General features: G+C 43.9%; 1 protein-coding gene across 4 annotated transcripts in view; it reads left to right on the forward strand.

The window, feature by feature from the left end:
- SCRN1 (secernin 1) overlaps nt 1–20430 on the forward strand; it is a 67629-nt gene that overhangs the window by 36263 nt on the left and 10936 nt on the right. For all 4 annotated transcript variants that reach the window (XM_078342499.1, XM_009002206.5, XM_078342500.1 and 1 more), the window contains 3 exons: nt 7688–7890; nt 11244–11438; nt 14598–14763. In XM_078342499.1, coding sequence (XP_078198625.1) covers nt 7688–7890; nt 11244–11438; nt 14598–14763 — 564 coding nt within the window. The remainder of the gene's footprint in view (nt 1–7687; nt 7891–11243; nt 11439–14597; nt 14764–20430) is intronic.

The raw sequence follows: 20430 nt of genomic DNA on the forward strand, positions 1-20430 counted from the left end.
AAATAGAATCATCACATAGTTGGAAGAAGATTGGGCTGGGAGCTGGAGATCTTGGCTTTCAGTGTAGATGTACCAAGTTACATCACCTCTCTGGGCCACAGTTGCCTCAGTTTTTCAATATGAGGTCTAGATTGGATGACTTCTGAAGAACTCCCAAAGCTAACATCCTAGAAAAAGGAATGGGAGTTTGACTTTGGTTTTGTAGGGGGAAATGGCACATGTAGACAGTGGTCTCTGCAACTCACTCCTCTGCCACCTGATGGAGAGGTCTGGGAGGGACACCCTTTTGGTAGCACGGTGCCTTCCTGCCTTCCTTACCCTTCTTTGCTGTTCCTCCTTCTTATATACTCGGCAGGAGCAGCTTCCCTGAGCTGGGGACAAGGCAGAAAACTCAGTTTTTCTTACAGCTAGTTATTTACAGCCAGTTTTCTCTTGATTAGCAAAATGAAATGTATAGAATAACAAGTTTTGAGCTGATGTTTTGACAGCTCTTCAGTATTTTCTACTGTATTTGCAGTATGGGACTAATAGAACAGGCAAAATTACCATTTTACCAGTTGATTTCTAAGGGACAGTGAAAGGGGATTTTTTTGTCTTTCTTCTGAGCCCCTGATAATATCTTTTTAAGATTATCAACCAATAAAACAACAGAAGTTTACTGAATACCTACTTTGTGTTAGACTCTGTGGGCACATGAAGCAGCTCAAAGCTTCAAAGGGATTTTAGTCTGGTTGCAGGAAGAAGAAAACTGAGCAATGGAAAATTTAAGAACAATATAAGAAATTAGTAGAAGAGAGGTAACTCAAAGTGATCTGAGATTTGATGCCACGTGAGTGGCACAGAATTCCGGGATGTGGCCTTCGGCAAACACTGCTGGGTGTTCACAGATTATCACAGACTGGGCATATTTGAGAATGCTTTGAGGAGGAGATGCATTTGACCTGAAGCTACAAGTCTGAGGGAGGTAGACAGAGAAGACATATTTGTCACAGACTTAACATTGTGATAATTAGCAAGGGCAGGAGTAGATGACAGGGTGAGAGTTTAACCTTAGCCATATAACTTTAACTACTTCTTGGACTAGCCATGTCTGGCTATTGCAGTAAAAAGGGTGTGAAGAGGACCCTGTCACTGGTAGGTTCTTCAGGGTGGGGATGGAGTCGCAGTTATCTGCACCTTAAGTACATCTTTGAGTTCAGGGTCTGGTTTTATCTTTAAAGCAGCTATGATCAGTTCAGCCAAGCATAGCCAGATTTTGAAGGGTCATTTTATACCAACCACATCCTAAAAGTAACGCATGCTCATTACCCAGCATTGCCCACCACCTTTTATTTTTTAAGATGGTCTTGCTCCATTACCCAGCAGTGCAATGGCATGATCTCGGCTCACTGCAACCTCCTTCTCCCAGGTTCAAGCAATTCTCCTGCCTCAGCCTCTTGAGTAGATGGGATTTCAGGTGTATGCCACCACACCCAGCTAATTTTTGTATTTTTTTTATAGGAACAGGGTTTCACCATGTTGGCCAGGCTGGTCTCAAACCTCAAGTGATCCTCCTGCCTCGGCCTCCCAAAGTGCTGGGATCATAGGCGTGAGCCACCACATCCAGCCCCAGAGTTCCTTTTTAATGATTTAATTCCTGTATTAATTTTTAAGACACTCCAGATGATATTGATACTGCAGGTCCAAAACCACAGTTTGAGTGGCAAGTTCTAGAGCAGTGGTTCTCAAAGTTGGCTGGTGAACAAGCATTTCCTGGGAACTTGTTAGAAATGTAAATTCTCCTCCCCATGTCACACCCAGGGGCCAGCAACCTGTTTTAATGAGTTCTCCAGGTGGTGTTGATGCATGGTTACAGTGAGAACCACTGCTCCAGAGGAAACCTTCTATCAGTTGGTTGCATTCCTTCAATGTGGGGCTTAGTTCAAAGAGACATAAGGCAATGACAGTAGCAATGTGATAGGCATTGTTTTTAAGATAAAGGTAAATTTGTGTATGTGTCCTAGAGGCTGGGGGCTGGTATCACCTTTGCCTGAGTTTTGGTCAGGCAGCTGGGCTTGTTCCACCACTTGGCCCTGCAGGCTGTACTCAGCTTATGCTACTGGCCTGGATCCCATGCCTGCCAAGGGCAAGCCAGGCGCAGAGGGGCAAGGGCTGTGTGAGCAAGCATGGGGTCCAGCCACTGTACATAGCCAGGTGTGCCAGCTGTGGTGGGATGGGCAGCTCTAGGTGCCGGCACAGTACTAGCTTTGTATGAGGCTGTAGCTGGACCAGACATACTGCAATTGGCTTCCACTGCAGTCACCAAGGAGCATGGTGGTGCTCGGAAGCTTGGAAATGCCAGGAACTTCATTTGGGCTCCTGAGAGAGCAAGGATGCCCAGGTCCAGAGCCATGGCTTGCCAGCTGCAGCTGCACCTGGGAGCACAGGGCTCCTACAACTCGGTAGGGGTAGGGCTCCCACCAGCCTCACAGAGCACACAACCCAGGCCCTGACTCCCCTTGGAGCTGGCGTCTTCACAGTGGCTCCTCCAGATGGACTACCACTGCCATCACCAGCATTTTAGGAGGATCACTTGAGCCCAGGAGTTCAAGACCAGCCTGAGCAACATGGTGAAACCCTGTGTTTACAAAATATACAAAATTAACCAGGTATGGTGGCCCATGCCTGTTGTCCCAGCTACATTGGAGGCTGAGGTGGGAAAATTGCTTGAACCCAGGTGGTGGAGGTTGCAGTGAGCTGAGATCATGCCACTGTACTCCAGCCTGGGTCACAGAACAAGACCCTGTCTCAAAACCAAAAAAAAAAAAGGAGGAAGGAAAGAAAGGGGAATTTATTTTCTAGATATGAGGGTGCCCCTTATAATCCGAGGTCTGTCAGACAAGGTCTGGGCCTCCACATAGATGAGAACTAGCAAGTGTTTGGAACCCATTAGTCAGTGGTATGTTGCTAAATGTTTAATAACTAGCCTGGTGGAGGGAAGGGGCAACCCTGTTTGAGTCCTTTTTCAATTTCCATGGTGTAATACTCCCATCATGATGGGTTTAAAGCTACCAACAGTTTCACAACTGGCTCAAAATCCCTGAAACTTAACCATCTGCTCTCCAAGCTGGTGGCAGCTGGCTCCAGCAGATCGCCGCATTCCTGCAGTTTCATGCCTCTTCTTCCCTTTGCATAACTACTTTATTCTTTTTATTTCCTGCACACTGACTTTTGCTACTCCCATTTCTGTTTAACAGTGGCACTCAAACCTAGTCAGTTCCAGTATTTCAGAACATCTTATAATTCTGAGCACATTCCTTCAGACCTTCAGAATGTTAAAAAATCACAAAGTCCTTGACAAAAGGCCAGTGTGAAAATTTGGAAAGTTCTGTAGTTTGTCTCTAGGTTGTTGGTGAATATGAGGTCTCACAGGTGATTTAAAAGGAGGCTCAGTCACTGTTTGTAGGAGGAAAGTACCTCTGTAATCAGAGTTACTATTTCCTGAACACTATTGTAATACATGCTTTGAGGAGAACAGAGAAAGAGGACACGTTGTGGTGTCTCTTCTTTTTTTTTTTTTTGGCAGAGTTTCTCTCATTACCCAGGCTGGAGTGCAGTGGTGCGATCTTGGCTCACTGCAACCTCCGCCTCCTGGGTTCAAGCAATTCTCCTGCCTCAGCCTCCTGAGTAGCTGGGACTACAGGTATGCGCCACCATGCCCAGCTAATTTTTTTGTATTTTTAGTAGAGACGGGGTTTCACCATGTTGATCAGGATGGTCTTGATCTTTTGACCTTGTGATCCACCCTCCTCGGCCTCCCAAAGTGCTGGGATTATAGGCGCGAGTCATGGTGCCTCCCCTCCCCATGACCTCATCACCGTCCAAAGGCCCCACCTACCATACCATCACACTGGGGATGAGGCTTAACATAAAAATTTTTGGGGAAACCAGGGGTAGAAACATTCACTTCATAGCATTACTTTCCTGCTTCTAGCCCTCTGGCTGAAGACTGGGAACTTCTAATTTCCAAAAGGTCTTGACCCCAGAAGGGCCTTGAAGACTGCTTGATTGTGGAGAGAAGGGAAGATTATTTGCACCTGAGTCCTGTAAGAATACCAGGCCCATCCCTCTAAGGGGGCAGTGTTACCTATTTTTATTACTTTTCCCAAGGCAATGATTATATATCCGTGACAAATCTAGTTTTACCTGATTTGGGATAGAAAGGGACAGGGGTCCCCTTATCCATAGAGGCACAGATGTTGAAAAGTTAAGCAGAGCTTCTAAACAAAGGGGCTTTAAGCAGGGAAGTACAGGTGTGACTCATCTTTCTAAGTGAGATGTGTTAACTTTTCAGGAATGGGCAAGGTGAGCTTGACATACCTGTGAGAAGGTCATGGGCTCCCGAGGAAAGATTTTCCCACGAAAGTAGGAATTGAATTCAGGAGCATCTAATTCCCAGACCCAGAGCAAGTCGGACAAAGCACACACTTTGGAAGGATTTGAACTGAACAGAAGATAGGTGTTAAAGTGAGACTGTAATCTTGGCCCATTGAGTTTCTTCCCTTTCCCTTTCCCTGTCCCAGTCCTGCCCATGTGGAGGGGTAGCAGCCAATATGAAATTATTTAGGCATGGGGCCAGAAGAGCACTGCCCTCTTCTAGAATATCATATGAATCTGCCACATGTAGGAGGGGAGACTGCTGGGAATGGCTTTAAAATAGGCCTCTGGATGTCAGGTGACTTTTGCTGCTGCAGGTCTCTCTGGTATCTCTTCTGCACCCAGTGACATGGGATTCATCTGCATTTCTCAGTTGCAGAGGGTGAGGGTGTAACCCTGGTGTTATTCACGGCCCTTGTACTATGGAGCAGTTGGTCCTGTCCTTGTCTCATGGTAGGAAGACTAGGTGGGAGTGATCAGGTGGGACAAAGGGGTATCTCTGACCCATGGTCCTGGCACAAGGGATAGGAGAGTGAAATCAGAATTGGGTCTGTAGATAGTGCTGAGGTCCTGCTATGGACTCTGCCATCGGACATCAGCATGGGATGGCAAGTGCAAATTCCAGAGCCTCAATGTGGAATGGAAACAGGCAGAAAGAACATCAGGAGAGTGCACTGGAAAGCAAAAAACAGAAGTCACAAGCTCCGAAGACGGTGCTGTTACATCTGGCTAGGTTAGGTACTCACATGATCCTAGCACATGTTTGCATGGCCAAGATGGGTCCCTGCAAAGGCCCTGGGAACAGGATTCTGCCTGCAATGTCTGTATGAGGCACTGTGATCAGGGGCCACCAGGGACCTGTGGAAAGGAGGAAGGAGGCCTTTGAGTGTGTACAGCTTGAGGTTCCGAGAGGCACTCACGGCATCTTTGTTTGTTCCGGATCCTCGAGATAAGATGAGTGCCTGCTCCTGTTCCTTCTCTTTGGAGATGACATTGACCAAAGGAAACGTCAGCTGAATTCAGTCTTCTAATGGGTTTATTCTTTTCTCATTCTCCTAACGTTTTAGGGTTCAGCTTTGTAAATCACTGCCTTGTAACCAAATCTTCCTATATCAGCTTAAAATGAGAAATGTCAAATGAATTGTCATGTCATCATTTGACTAAACAAATAAGCCTGTTATAAGAATAAGCCTAAAGATTAGTTGTATTATCTTTTTTTCTCCGTGGCAGCACTGTGAAATATCCCTTTAGGAAGCATCAAATTGGATGAATTCGAGTAGTTATTACTTCTCATGTTGAAAATTCACCAAGAACTGGCTTGTACCACCATCGTAGTAGTGCCATTGCCCCTGTTCTAAGATGCCTTTGTTCCTGCCACTTGAATTGTAATTTGAATGAACACATGAATAAATGGACACTTCCTGAGTACATGGCATGTGTTGTCATCTTTCACAGTAGCCAGAGAGGGAAGGAGTATTGTTTTCACTCTGCAGATGAGAAAACTCAAGGTTTGGAAAGCTCGCACAACTTAAGATCATAATGCCAGTGAGTAGCAGAGCCAGAACTAGAAGCTGGGTCCATTTGTCTCTGAGTCATAAGTTTCTCTGCCACAGTGTTCTACCTTCTGAAATTGACTGACCACTTTCCTGGTCCCAAGCACTAGCACTGTGTATTTTCATGGATGTTATCTCATAAACCTATTCTTACAGCAACTCAGTGGCGTGGGCATTCATTTTATAGATGACATAAAACTGAAGTTCAAAATATATAACCTACCCAAGGTCACACAGAGGACAGTACTGTGCAGGAGAAAATAAGGAAGAAGCAAAAGTGGGAACCCATTAGTTTTCGTGGGGCTTATTCACTGTCATGAGAATAGCATGGGAAAGACCGGCCCCCATGATTCAGTTACCTCCTTTTGGGTCCATCCCTCATGTGAGCATTCTGGGAGATACTGAGATTTGGATGAGGACACAGCCAAACCATATCAGTGCCCTCTTTAAAGGGTTTATTAGTTGGAAAGGCTAGGGGGAGATGGATGTCTCACTCCAAAGGTAATGCATATTCGTTTGATAAATGAAGCTGTAAGCTATACCAATAGATGTAGGTTGATAGGTAGGAGGAGAAATATGTAGAAAAAGGCTGATTATGTCCCAACCAGCTGCCTGTTCCTAATAAGAGCTCTGAGACAGAGACAGAGGACAGTGTTCTCTCTGGACAGAGGATAATGTCTGGCATTTGAATACTTCTAAAATACCTGGTGTGGAATAATAGAGATCAAGGCCAGACTGGGCCCTGATTTTCTTTTGCTCAGGTTAGAGTCAGGAGGGAGTACATGCCACAGAGAGGTGGTTTTGTAAGGGCTAGAGCTGAGCCGGCCAGCTCTGTGGGAGACAGAAGAGAGGAAGACAGGTGCCTTTGAAGAGAAAGAAGCCACTGGGTTCCTGACTCTTCTGTGTGGAAGGGAAATGACCAAAGACAGAACATATCCCTAGGATTTTTCTTTCCTTCCTTCCCTCCTTCCCTCCTTCCTTCCTTCCTTCCTTCCTTCCTTCCTTCCTTCCTTCCTTCCTTCCTTCCTTCTTCCCTCCCTCCTTCCACCCGCCCACCTTCCCTCCCTCCTTTCTTTCTCTTTCATTTCCTTCTCTCTTTCTCTCACTCTCCCTCCCTTCCCCCTGCCTCTTTCTTTCTTTCCTTCTTCCTTTCCTTTCCTTTCCTTTCCTTTCCTTTCCTTTCCTTTCCTTTCCTTTCCTTTCCTTTTCTTTCCTTTCCTTTCCTTTCCTTTCTTTCTTCTTTTCTTTCTTTTCTTGTCTCACTCTGTTCCCCAAACTGGAGTGCAGTGCCATGATCACAGCTCATTGCAGCCTCAACCTGCTAGGCTTAGGCGATCTTACTGATTCAGTCTTCAAGTAGCTGAGACTGCCAGTGTGTGCCAGCATGCCTGGCTAATTAAAAAAAAGTTTTTCTGAGGAAGAGGTCTTGTTATGTTGCCCAGGCTGGTCTTGAACTACTGAGCTCAAGCGATCCTGCCACTCCCAAAGTGCTAGGATTATAGGCATGAGCCACTGCACCTGGCCACCCATGTTTTTTTTTTAGCCAAACATGTGAGATTACCAGTGCAGTTAATCAGTTTGTTTATTGGTCTGCATACTTAACATGTTTATATATGTTGGCATGCTTCATAACTCAGCCTTGCCCAATCTTTGGTTACTCTGGTAACAATCCTGTGGTATAAAATGACTGAAGTATGCTTCTGGTTTCCTTCCTGCAGGCTTGGTTTAGAAAGAGCGGAAACAGCTAAAGAAGCCTTAGATGTCATTGTCTCCTTGTTGGAAGAGCATGGACAAGGTGGGAATTACTATGAAGATGCAGACTCCTGCCACAGCTTCCAAAGTGCATATCTGATTGTGGATCGTGATGAAGCCTGGGTGCTCGAGACTGTGGGGAAGTACTGGGCTGCTGAGAAAGTCACAGGTGAGCAGGTGCAGATGGTGGAGAGTTCTGAGGACAGGGAAGGCCCCACAGGTGGGGTTGCCTGTACGTACAGCGTCAGACCTGGAGGAAAGATGCGGCCACTGCAGGTCCTCTCTCTGTTGGACTGTCGTGCTTTGACATGCCTCTCATTTCTGGGCCCCTCCAAGAAGAGAACCTGGAGTCTCCTGAACCTGGGGGTGAAGCGCTCTCCTAACATTTTGTATTTTCTGTTTGCTTTCTGGGAAGAGCCTGATTTTGATTACCAGGAATTCCCTGACTTAAACCATAACTCTATTAATTGGCCACAAGAATGGTGACTGTTCTTGTGTAATAGACCAACAAATCCCTTTACTGTACAGTAGCCCCTCATCACCCCCAACACTAGAGATCTTTGTGCTTGGCATGTTCCTCTAAAATAGGAGCTAAGATCTGCGTGAGCACCAGTGTATGCCACTCTGGCATTTCTGTGAGTGAAGTTCATTTCTCTCACAGTGACACAGTGTTCCCAGAAGAGCAGAGGACTAGTTGATCCACCCAGAAGGATTTAGTGCTCATAAAATTGCTGCTCTGTGGCCCCTGAAGCCTCTTGCTTCACAGCCCTGAGGAAGGAAATGTTAGGGGTGGGAGTGGTAGTCTTGTATCCCCGCCTCAGCATCCTCATTTTCTGGACAGGATGAGATCCCAGAATGGGTTAAAGGGCAAGTAGTTCTGAGAGGGAATTGGCCCCGGCAGCAACTTGGGGCTGGGTGGTGAACACATGGCAGGTGTGTGCACTCTCATTCTTCCCTTTTGTGCTAATGGTGGAGGAGTAGATCACGACACTTTTCTTTTGTTGGGCCTATTCTTGGCTTATGTATTTTTCTTAACTAAACTTACCAGGATATCTCTTACAAGTAATCCAAAATGATATTGGGGATGAAACTTGTTTGCCATCCCTATCTTAGGGGTAAATTGAACCAAATTTGACCTGAGTTAGAAGCAGAAGATCTACGACAGTAGATGGGAATCAAGCCCGTTTTCCATGGACAAAGTTAGCCCAGTGATCAGGGCCTCTTTGGATGATAGGTATATTGTACTCTATAAAAAATTGCCCCAGTGAGGCAGTGAAATCTAGACTGTGGCTTCCTGGCCAAGCTGTATGAAGGCTGTGTCTGTCTGGAGGCGGGGGTGGCTTCTTCCTAGGGTGCAGAATGGTCTAGTGGTGTCCATTAGTAATCATGGAGAGTTTCTCTGCCTCATATGCCCAGCATGTGCCCACCCGCCAGGGCGTGTGCCTGCTTGCCCAGCTCTTCCAGTATTTCTAGAACTAAGGCAGCCAGTTTAGCCCACCAGGTCTGCAACTCTCCTGCAATGCAGGAGCTTAAACTCCTTTATATAAAGTCCCCCTAAGATGAAGTCTTACTATTGAATGGTTCCATCAAGAAGGCTAGTCATCCATGCTTCAAAGCAGTCATATTGCTTTTAAGTTGAACCTAACACTTTTTGATCTATGACTGAATTTCAAAAGCTGAGTGTCTCTTCAAGATGTAGCTTAAAAAATTATCTACACAAAATGAAATGCTGCCTTTCACTAAATATTTACATAAAAAGGAACCCTAGCCATTTCTTGGACTCATTGATTTTGTGTCGTCTGATCCCAGCAGCCATGTGATGGATTGCATAAGATTTAATGCACTCCGTCTTCCAAATGCTAACATTCTTGAAAGCAAATGTCTGCTATAAATCTGCCCTCTTGGAAACTAATATCTGTAGAGTGGCTTACAAGAGTATTTTTTTTTAATAGCATAGTATGAATGATGCCAAATCTCTTGTTTAGGCCAAAACTGGTTTTTATTTAAATTGTTTATAATTGTACTTTTATGGTGCTCTCTGAAAAGATAAATGACAAAGGGCCAATGCCCACCAGCCAGGAATGCTTATTTTGGAAGTGAAAACTGGTGAAGCAAAACATACTGAAAGAACTCAGTCCAGCACTGTTCCCGCTTCTAGGAACTTTTCAGGCAGTGATGGCTTTCCTGTAGCTCGTAGTTTAGATTCTTTCTCTCACTTCATTCTACAAGAATTTGGAAGATCAGCATGCTCCCTGGAAGCAGCAAGTAGGAATGGCCCTTTTAAGCTAGCGCTGATAACTTCCTAGTGTTTGTGCTCTAGACAGCATCTTGAAGCTGGAAGGCTGAGTTGTCCTGTGTGCATTTGCAGCTCAGGCTTTGAAGAAGATATAACAAGCCTGCCAGCTGGTAGAAGAGTTTCTGGTCTAAGCCCTCATTCATCAAAATGGAATGTACTCAGAATGCAGACATTTCTGATTCTAGATGTATTTAGTTCTATTTTTATAAGAAAAAATTTCCCATAGATTTTTATTTTATTTTATTTTTTTGAGACAGTTTCACTCTTGTCACCCAGTCTGGAGTGCAATGATGGGGCCTTGGCTCACTGCAACCTCTGCCTCCCAGGTTCAAGCAATTCTTCTGCCTTAGCCTCCCGAGTAGCTGGGATTACAGGCATGCACCACCAGATCTGGCTAATTTTTTTGTATTTTTGGTAAAGATGGGATTTCTCCATGTTGGTCAGGCTGGTCTTGAACTCCTGACCTCAGGTGATTCGCCCACCACGGCCTCCCAGAGTGCTGGGATTACAGGCGTGAGCCACTGCGCCTGGCCTCCCATAAATTTTTCAAACTCACACACACACACACACACACGCACACACTTTCTCTATCTCACATACTCACACACATACCCAGACATACGGATATTCATGAATATATTCCATTATTTAAAAATGATTCATTATTATTACCACTATGCTTTTCTAAATGTTGATACCTGAAAAAAAAGTTGAAGTATTCAATTTGTACTTTTTTTAAAAACCATATATATTTGGGCAAGTAGTGGAGGTGTAAAGTGTTTTTCCAGGTGAAAAGAAATCAGATGGGGGAGGGGGCTTTCTGTAGATGCAAAAGAGGACTCTCTCATAGATGGCTAAGTCTTGTTAACTCAGTACCTCTTTCAAAGCATCTGTCCCTTTTTTGTGTGTGTAAGTAATGAATGCTTGGGGCTTATGTAGTCAAACTAAAGAGCCTCACATATTTACTTTTGATTATGCTTTTAAGATGGGTAAAGTGACTGTTGCTCATTTAAAATGTGATAATGCCCGGTCAAGACTGGTCCAATGTTTTTGGAGGTCTCCTAGAAAGAGACTCAAGGATTGTTTGTTTCTCGCTTCAGAAATTAAATTGATTCCTCCCTGTAGTTAAAGTCAGTGTTTCAGAGAAAGGATTCCCTATACATTTCCATTTCTTGAGTAAGTCTCTATAAGTATCTTTTTAACTAATAGGGCTTTGTACTCTGCAGAGGGAGTGAGGTGCATTTGCAATCGGCTTTCGCTCACCTCTAAGATGGACGCAGAGCATCCGGAACTCAGGAGTTACGCTCAGAGCCAAGGTTGGTGGACGGGAGAGGACGAGTTCAATTTTTCCAAAGTCTTTTCTCCAGCTGAGGATCATCTAGGCTGCTGCGCCGGTAAAGACAGCTTAGAGAAACAAGAAGGTGAGTTAGTCTCTCCCTCACAATTTCCTTCTCATACCCTTTCTCTTGCAGCTGTTTCCGAGAACTTGTCTGAACTTAGAAGGGTGAACAAAGAGGAATACAGAATAGTCCTTGTATGTAAAGACCAACGTGTGCTAAAAGTCCCTGATGTGTAGGCAAGAAAACAACTTGCATTTATTTTTACATGCTGCTTCCTCATCCCTGGAGGTTTCCTGCTCCTACCCATGTTATTCCCTTTCATCTCTGATGTTATCGTGATGTCTTTTATAATACTTACTGCAGCCTTCCTTATACCTTGTAGTTGTATGTATGACTCATCTTCCCCTGCCCCATCAGTCTGCTGGGCCTTGAGGGCAGAGGTGTTGTCTTTTACTCATCTTAGGATCCCCTTGTGATACCTGGTTAGTTTTTTGTTTCATGTACACTTCCTGAGTTGAATTGTTGCCAGTCTGTCTGCCAGCTAGTTACTGACTTATTTATTTGCTTAATTTAATTTTTGTTTAATTAAAAAAATTTTTTTAAATAATGTTAATTTTTAAAAAATTAATTTAATTTTTGAGACAGGGTCTCACTGTTACCTAGACTGAAGTGTGTTGGCACAGTCTCAGCTCATTGCAGCCTCCACCTTCTGAACTCAAGTGATCCTCCCTCAGCTGCCCCCCATGCTGTTGTCCCAGTAGTTAGCGCTACAAGCATGTGCCACCATGTCTGGCTGATTTTTTTTTTTGTAGAGACAGGGTCTCATTTTGTTGCTCAGGCTTGTCTGGAACTCCTGGGCTTAAGGGATTTGCCCACCTTGGCCTCCCAAAGTACTGGGATTACAGGCTTGAGCCCCTACACCTAGCTCCTAGTTATTAAGTTAATCGGAATCCATATTTAGGTATATGTGGTGACTAGACACCTCCTTATTTTTGTGCCTATGTGGAAATCCTTCCAAAAAGCCCACAACGGTCATTCTGTATTTGTTGGTGATGTATGTATTTTATAAGTCAAAGTTTTGGATCATTTAGAATAGGGGTCAGCAAACTATGATCTGTTAGTAGCTGCCTGTTTTGAAAATAAAATTTTATTGGAATTTAGCCACACCCATTTATTTATGTATTGTATGGGGCTGCTTTCTCACTAAAATGGCAGAGTTGAGCAGGTGCAACAGTGAAGTTTCAACAGAAATTGTATGGCCTATAAACCTAAAATATTTACTGTCAGACCAGGTGCATGTTTGTAATCACAGCACTTTGGGATCACCTGAGGCCAGGAGTTCAGTTCAAGATCAGCCTGGGTAACTTAGCAAGACCTCATCTCTCTAAAGAAATAAAAGAATTAGGCAGATGTGGTGATGTGTACCTACAGTTCCAGCTATTCAGGGGGCTGAGGTGGGAAGATTTCTTAAGCCAAGGAGTTCAGGGCTGCTATGATTGCAGTAAGCTATGATTGCACCACCACACTCCAGCCTGGGTGACAGAGGGAGACCCTGTCTCTTTAAAAAAACAAAAAGGAAGGAAAATATTTCCTGACTGTTGATCTAGATGAGCACTAGGACTTTTGCTATAGTACTTATGTAATATATTCTGGGTAGGTAAGAAAATATTCACTTTTAAATGGAAGCTTTAAAAAAAATCTAAATTTTTTTAATTAAAAAAAACTAACTTGATGAAAGATATTAAATAGTGTTGCCAAAACATCAACTCTAAATCTGATAAAGCCTTTAGGTCTAGCTTCTAATTTACAGGAATACAGAGGACAGAAGAACACATATGTTATTTAATGTAATAATGCCATGAGGATGCCATCCGCAAAGCTTACGCTGTGAGAAACTGCAGGAAAGATGACTCTGACAACTAGGATGCAAGCTGAGTGGCCACGGTGGCTCACACCTGCAATCCCAGCATTTTAGGAGGCTGTGGAGGGTGGATCACTTGAGGTCAGGAGTTCTAGAGCAGCCTGGCCAACATGGTGAAACCCCATCTCTACCAAAAAATACAAAAATTAGCTGAGCGTGGTTGTGCATGTCTGTAGTCCCACCTACTGGGGAGGCTGAAACCGGAGAATCACTTGAACCCAGGAGGTGGAGGTGGAGGTGGAGGTTGCAGTGAGCCGAGACCATGCCATTGCACTCTAGCATGGGTGACAGGGCAAGACTTCATCTCAAAAATAGAAAAAGAAAAGATGCAAGGGGAAAAAACGAGAGGCAGAGATGTTTCCAATTCTGATTGATTCCAATTCAAATCAATAGGCTCATTTATGAGACAATGAGGAAATCTGAACACTGGACAACTGAAGCAATCAATGATTTGTTGTTAATATTTCTAGGTAAGGCATGTAAATGGACCTTTATGAAGAGGATGTAAATGTGCTAACAAACCTTCTCCCCATAATTCCATCGTGGTGAACACAGACTGAAATAGTATTTTAACAAATTATAACCTGGGGGAAGATGTAGAAATGGGATCTCATGTAATCAAGGATTTGTTTATCCATTTATTTGGGGTCACAGCCAACAGTCCTAATGGCTCTGATTATTCTAAATGCCTCTCTGTGCATATATTTCCCACCACAGAGAGGACATTCTCCAAACAGAGTATTGACTCTGAGCAGCAAGAGTTTATGGGAGTGAGCTTGGTGGCCTGTGGGTAGATTGCGCATACTTTCTTGTGGATATCTATTGAGTTTTGTACTGATTGAGGTACAGCTAGATGCTGTAATAAAGACACCCCAAATTAGTGTGTCTTAAAGAAAATAGTAGGTTCTTTCTCTCCCATGTTATAGTTCAGGTGTATTGTATAGTTCAGCCATTCCAGGGCTGGTTACAGTGACTCAACACAGGAATTCCATTTGTGGTCTGCTTGTTGGTATCTCCTAGTTGACAGGAAGGGAGGAAAGAAAAACAAAAGGCAAAAATACCTTTTTTATAGGTGCGATGAAGAGTTGCACACATGGTTTTTGCTTACCTCCTATTGATTACCATTTATCACATGGCCACACATAGTCATGAGGGAATTGGGGAAATAGAATCTGTAGTTTGGTAGTTACATTCCGAGATATAATTTCAGAGTTTTCATTACTAAAAGGGGAACGAAGGAAGAGATTTTAGTTAGTGGCCTGCCACAGTTTTGTGTTCTATCTGCTCTTTCTATCTGTCTCTCTTCTGTGTTTTTGCAGAAAGCATCACAGTGCAGACTATGATGAACACCTTACGGGACAAAGCCAGTGGAGTGTGCATAGACTCTGAGTCTTTTCTCACCACGGCCAGTGGAGTGTCTGTCCTGCCGCAGAATAGGAGCTCTCCATGCATTCACTACTTCACTGGGACCCCCGATCCCTCCAGGTTTGTCTGAGGCATGGTCTTGTAGACAGAACATGTGTGCTTGCCCTGAAAGCTCATTCAGCAAGTGCGCCGTAAGTGCCTGACCATGTCCTCCCCTTGGACAGCAAAGGCATGTTTTCAGTCAGCCTCAGTGTGGGCAGTGTAGCACCAAGGGCTTTGATTAAATACATTCCTCAGTTTTACTCACATAGTATTTATGACAATCAGGGAATCCAGTAGTTCTTTTAAATTGATTAGGTTGGTGCAAAAGTAATTGTGGCCCTTACCATCCATTACTTTTGCACCAACCTAATATCAAATATTTACTGAATATTTGTCATGGGCCAAGCATTGTATGGTACATGAGTGATTCAGAGATGAACAAAACAGAGTGAGACAGAGAAACATGGGAATGCCCATGATTTATCAAAACAACCAGTTCCTGTGAGTTAGAGAATAAAACAGTTCAGAGGCAATACAGATTGAAGCAGCTTCAAGTGTACTAGTCCCTTCTTGAAGATACTGTATTTTAGGGGGTTGCTTTCTGCCCATGTACTTCAGCAAAGAGGCAACATTACACAGGGATGGAGAACACAGTCTCTAGAATGACCTGCCAGAATTTGGAATCCGACCTCTGTCACATAGTAGTTGAATAAGTGATTTCACCTCTCTAAGCTTCAATTTCTGTATTTGTACAATGGGGATAATACCAGCCCGTACCTTTATACGCTTGTTGGGAGGATTAAATGAAATAACCCAAGTTACTACATAGTAGATTTCATGATTATTTATGAAGATGATCTCTGATCTCCCAGACAGACAGCAGCCCCTCTCCCCAGTTACATTCTGTCACGTATATCAGGAATCATATCATGAGTAGCTTAGAACCAGCCATCCAGTGGTATCTAAATGTGTTCATTGCTAGAATCACTTGGAGGAGTTTTTGAAAAATACAAGTTCCTTGACTCAAACCTATTGTATCAGAATCTTGGAGGTGGATCTAGGAATCTGTCAGGAAAGCCTGATCCTCACCCTGCAAGGCTCTATAATGCTGCCCATTCCAGTAGGTTCTCTGGTGTTTTTTTGCGTGTTCCATTGGCTGAACATCATTATCAGTGTCTGAATGTCATCTGTTAAACCTTTGAAACTGCTTCCAGGGTATTTGCTGGTATTAAATTTCATTCCTTTTGCAGCTGAAAATATTTATTCTCCTTTCAGGGATATAAGACAATGATTGCATCTAGCTAGGGACTGATTCTTAGATGACTCAGGGGAAAAATGAAGCACCTATTGTGACCTTTTGGCTTTAGTTTTTAAACTACTGCCAATATCAATAGATCTTTCTTTTATGTTTTCTGTTTCGAGACAGAGTCTCGCTCTGTCGCCCAGGCTGGAGTGTCGTGGTATGATCTTGGCTCACTGCAACTTCCGCCTCCCCAGTTTAATCAGTTCTCTGCCTCAGCCTCCCAAGTAGCTGGGATTACAGGTGCCGTGCCACCACACCTGGCTAATTTTTATATTTTTAGTAGATATGGGGTTTCACCATCTTGGCCAGCTGGTCTTGAACTCCTGACCAACCCTCCTTGGCCTCCCCAGAGTGGTGGGATTATAGACATGAGCCACTGCGCCCGGCCTCAGTAGATCTTTCTAACAAGACTTGACTGTAGAACTCCGTATTAGCTATTCTTAGTTTTTCATTCACTCATTCATTCTACAAACACTAAGCACCTACTGTGTACCAAATATTGTATTTGTTGTATACCATGGATGAAGTGTGTGCAAGGAAAGAGGTGGCACAAATGAGATGATGAAGGGGAAAACCTCACAGAGGAAGGAGCTCTTGAGCACTGGCATTGTGGGAAGAATGGGGGTTCGTTAGGGAAAAAGCAGGAACAACACTCCAGGTGGAGAGGACAGCAAATGCAAAGGCAGAGAGTCACGAAACGGCATGACAACATGTTAGAGCTGTACATCCTGCTATAGATGATGCTGGTCATCAGGTGTCCATTGCTTCTCTACCCCCAGCCCCTCTGCAAAACAAGCTCAGTACCTCTCATAACAGTGAGCGTCAGCTTCTCTGCACCACTCCTGACAGCTTCTCAGGATGGTCCTCCTGTTTGAGTCAAGCTGCTGTTCTCTTGATTTATCTCCCAGTTCTGAAGCCCTGGTTCCATGGCCGTACCTTCTACCCACTTTTTGGCCCACTGGATTTGGGGCTCCATTTTCCCCTTGTGTCTGGGCCTCCCGCCTCCTATACTGTGACCTAGCTTACTCTCCTAATGCTGGTGGCTCAGTAGCCCCTTGTGAGGACTCTGCTGGCTGACAAGGGTACATATGGACATTTAGAGTTCTATTTTCAAGTGTCTGGAATGCTCTGCGAAAGTGTTTGGGCATGGCTTTTTAGGGCATAGGAGCTGTTCAAAGAGTGGGTTGAACTGAACCAACCTCTGTTGTCCCTGGTGTCTCAGTTATGGGCTCTAAGTGTGCTCAGGAGCTGGGGCCTTGTGAGGTCACAACACCAATGTAAAGGAACTCCACTTCCTAGGCTGAAGGACACGGCCTAATCCAGTTATAAAAATGGCTGGGAAATAGCCTTCTGATAGTTTAAATAAAAAATTTTAAGTGCTTTTAAAAGCAAATTATTCATGGTTAAATTAATTGAAAAGACCTTGTATTACAGATTAAGACCCTTCTGGAAGACATTCATTGTTATCTTCCATGGTTAAACGAGCTATGTTTCCTACTGTGACTGTACAACTGTCATAGGTCGTTAGTCTTCCTATGCAGCATTTCAGTGTTTCTCTATAATTGGGCATGCTCGATGTATTATGTTTTGTCAGCAGGAAACATAGTTACCTTTTCTTGGGTTTTTAGGCAAGAAAATTAGGGAGATTTTGGCTTCTGTTAATGCTAAAATATAGAAATCGTTTCATAGCTATGGACTTGGAAAAGATGATGATCAAAGAACAGCACTTTAGTCTTTATCCCTCCCAGTCAATGTGAAAACCAAAGGACTTGATCTTACTGTTGTTCTGTCCGACTGGACCCTTCTCTGTCCTTTGCTCACTGTATTAATTATGGATCTTATCCTTGTAATAACTTGTGCTTTTCCCCTTCCTCCCTCTCTCCCTCCTACTATGTGCTAGGTACCATGTAACGTTGGGAGGTGGAAGGAGATGCTAAAGTTGGAGTTTGAATGCTTTAGGGAGATACAAAAGTTCTTCACTTAATTGTACTGAGAAGGCAAATTGCATCAACATTCTGCAGAGTCAGTGTGTGCCACAGTCATTCAGAGAGTGACACTGATTGGCCCTAGTGTCCTGGTTCTGACCCTTGGACACCATTTCCTAGGAAGCCAATACTTGTTAAAACTTCATAGATGTGAAGACTTGGAGAGGCGAGGAATAGAGAGGTACCTTAGCATTGTGAGATGGTGTAAAATTCAGAGTCTTATAGTGTGCTCGAGCCACGGATTGTAAAGAGAGCCTCTCTTCCAACTTCATGTTTGGTGATGTCATTGGCAGCTTGAAAGGGACCACAATGCGGGTATTTACACTACGGAAATTGGCAAATGCTATAAATCTGGGTTAATTTTTTTCAGAGATATAGTTGTTAGGGCAGTAAACCACTAAGAGGCCCCCGCATCCAGAAAAATACACATATAAATACTCAAGATATAGGCCAGGTGTGGCAGCTCACACGTGTAATCCCAGCACTTTGAGAGGCCAAGGTGGATAGATCACTTGAGGTCAGGAGTTCAAGACCAGCCTGGCCAACATGTCAAAACCCAGTCTCTACTAGAAAAAATACAAAAATTAGCTGGATATGGTGGTGTGCACTTGTACTCCCAGCTATTCTGGAGGCTGGTGCAGGGGAATCACTTGAACCTGGGAGATGAAAGTTGCAGTGAGCTGAGATTGTGCCACTGCACTCCAGGCTGGGTGACAGAGTGAGACTGTCTCAAAAAATATATATATAAAATAAATAAATAAATAAAATACTCAAGATATGAGATGGGTAAACGAGAATGGGGAGAGATGTAGAAGAAGTTATAGGAAAATAGGGTGTCTGACCTACTTTAACTGGCGGCAGAGTGCTGGGGAATACAAAGACATTCCCCTCCACCCACCTTCCTGCATGTGTTTGTGTTTTCTTTGTTTCCTGCTCTTCTCCTCCCAGTGTACTAAACTTTTTATTTTTTGAGATGGAGTCTCACTCTGCCCAGGCTGGAGTGCAGTGATGGGATATTGGCTCACTACAACCTCCACCTTCCAGGTTCAAGTGATTCTCCTGCCTCAGCCTCACGAGTAGCTGGGACTACAGGTGCATGCCACCACTCCCCACTAATTTTTTATTTTTAGTAGAGATGGGGTGTCACCAAGTTGGGCAGGCTGGTCTCGAACTCCTGACCTCAGGTGATCTGCCCGTCTCGGCCTCCCAAAGTGCTGGGCCAGTGTACTAATCTTGAGAGGCTAAATTGGCTTGGCCAACACATTACCATTTAGATAATTCAAATGCCAGAAATAGCTTTTTGTTACTGGAGCAAACATTATAAGACTTCGTCAGCATGACTCATGTAGCCTCTGGAGCCATGTGGGGCACAGCCTGCATAGTTAGACACAGAGCGGAGGGCTCTAGGCAACATGGTGCCCATGCCTCCAATTTCATTCTGAATTCTTACACCACCAGTCCCCTCCTCTCTCTGCCCCACACCTTTGACTTTTCAAAACCTCCCAGAGCAGCTGGATCCAGCTCACCATCCTTAAGGCTGTCCAGTGCTTCAAAAGTACTGGTTCTCTTTCCCTTTAAAATGGAAATTCCCTTCATGGATTAGTTCTGCTCTCAGCCAGGTATAACTTTAAAGGATCTTTGTTGTTGTTGTTTTAATTTTTGTGGGCACATAGACGGTGTGTTTATGGGAGCCAGGTGTGACTTTGACTCCGTGATTAAAGTGGCTCAGGGTAAAGCTGGAATGAAACATAGATGAACCTCTCTGAGGGGTACCTGCATTTTTGGGAGAAACTTAGTATTGCAGATTTGTTTCAGATCGGTCCAAGTTGAGCAGCTTCCTCTGAACAGGGGCCTTTGTATTGTTCTTCCTGTGCCTAACTCTCCTCAGTAGATTTGCCAGGAACTCCAGGTCACAGGATCAGCCTGGTTTGTTGCTTGGAGAGTTTCTGCATCTTCAGCAAGAGCAGAGCCATGTTTGAGGACAGCGTTGTTGGCTAGCCACGGATATTAAATTCTAAACCCTAAAGCACAAGAAATATTTATTTTTCTGCAGTAGTACAAGGTGTATGAAAAACCTAAAGGAAGAATATAAGAGTGAGAGGTAGTGGGGAAAACTGACCTTGCATTTAGATCTGAATTTACTTCTAGATCTGCCACTTATGAGGAATGTGATTTTGGACAAAGCACTTAGCTTCTGTGAGCCTCAGCCATCTCATATGTAAAATGGGACAGAAATGTTTGCCCTGCCTTGTTCACTACTTGTATACCTAGTACCTAGAATGGTATCTGGCACTCGGCCAGGCCTCAACACATATTTGCTGAATGAATGAATGAATGAATGAATGAATATAAGAGTACCATGAGAATTGAACGCAGATGCTTTGAGAATTATGCTGTGCTATAAAATGTTAAAGATTTTCAGATAATGTTGCTGTTCTTCCAAAATGAGAAAACAAA

This window comes from Callithrix jacchus, chromosome 11 (assembly GCF_049354715.1).
Source record: "Callithrix jacchus isolate 240 chromosome 11, calJac240_pri, whole genome shotgun sequence".
Lineage (NCBI taxonomy): Eukaryota > Metazoa > Chordata > Mammalia > Primates > Cebidae > Callithrix > Callithrix jacchus.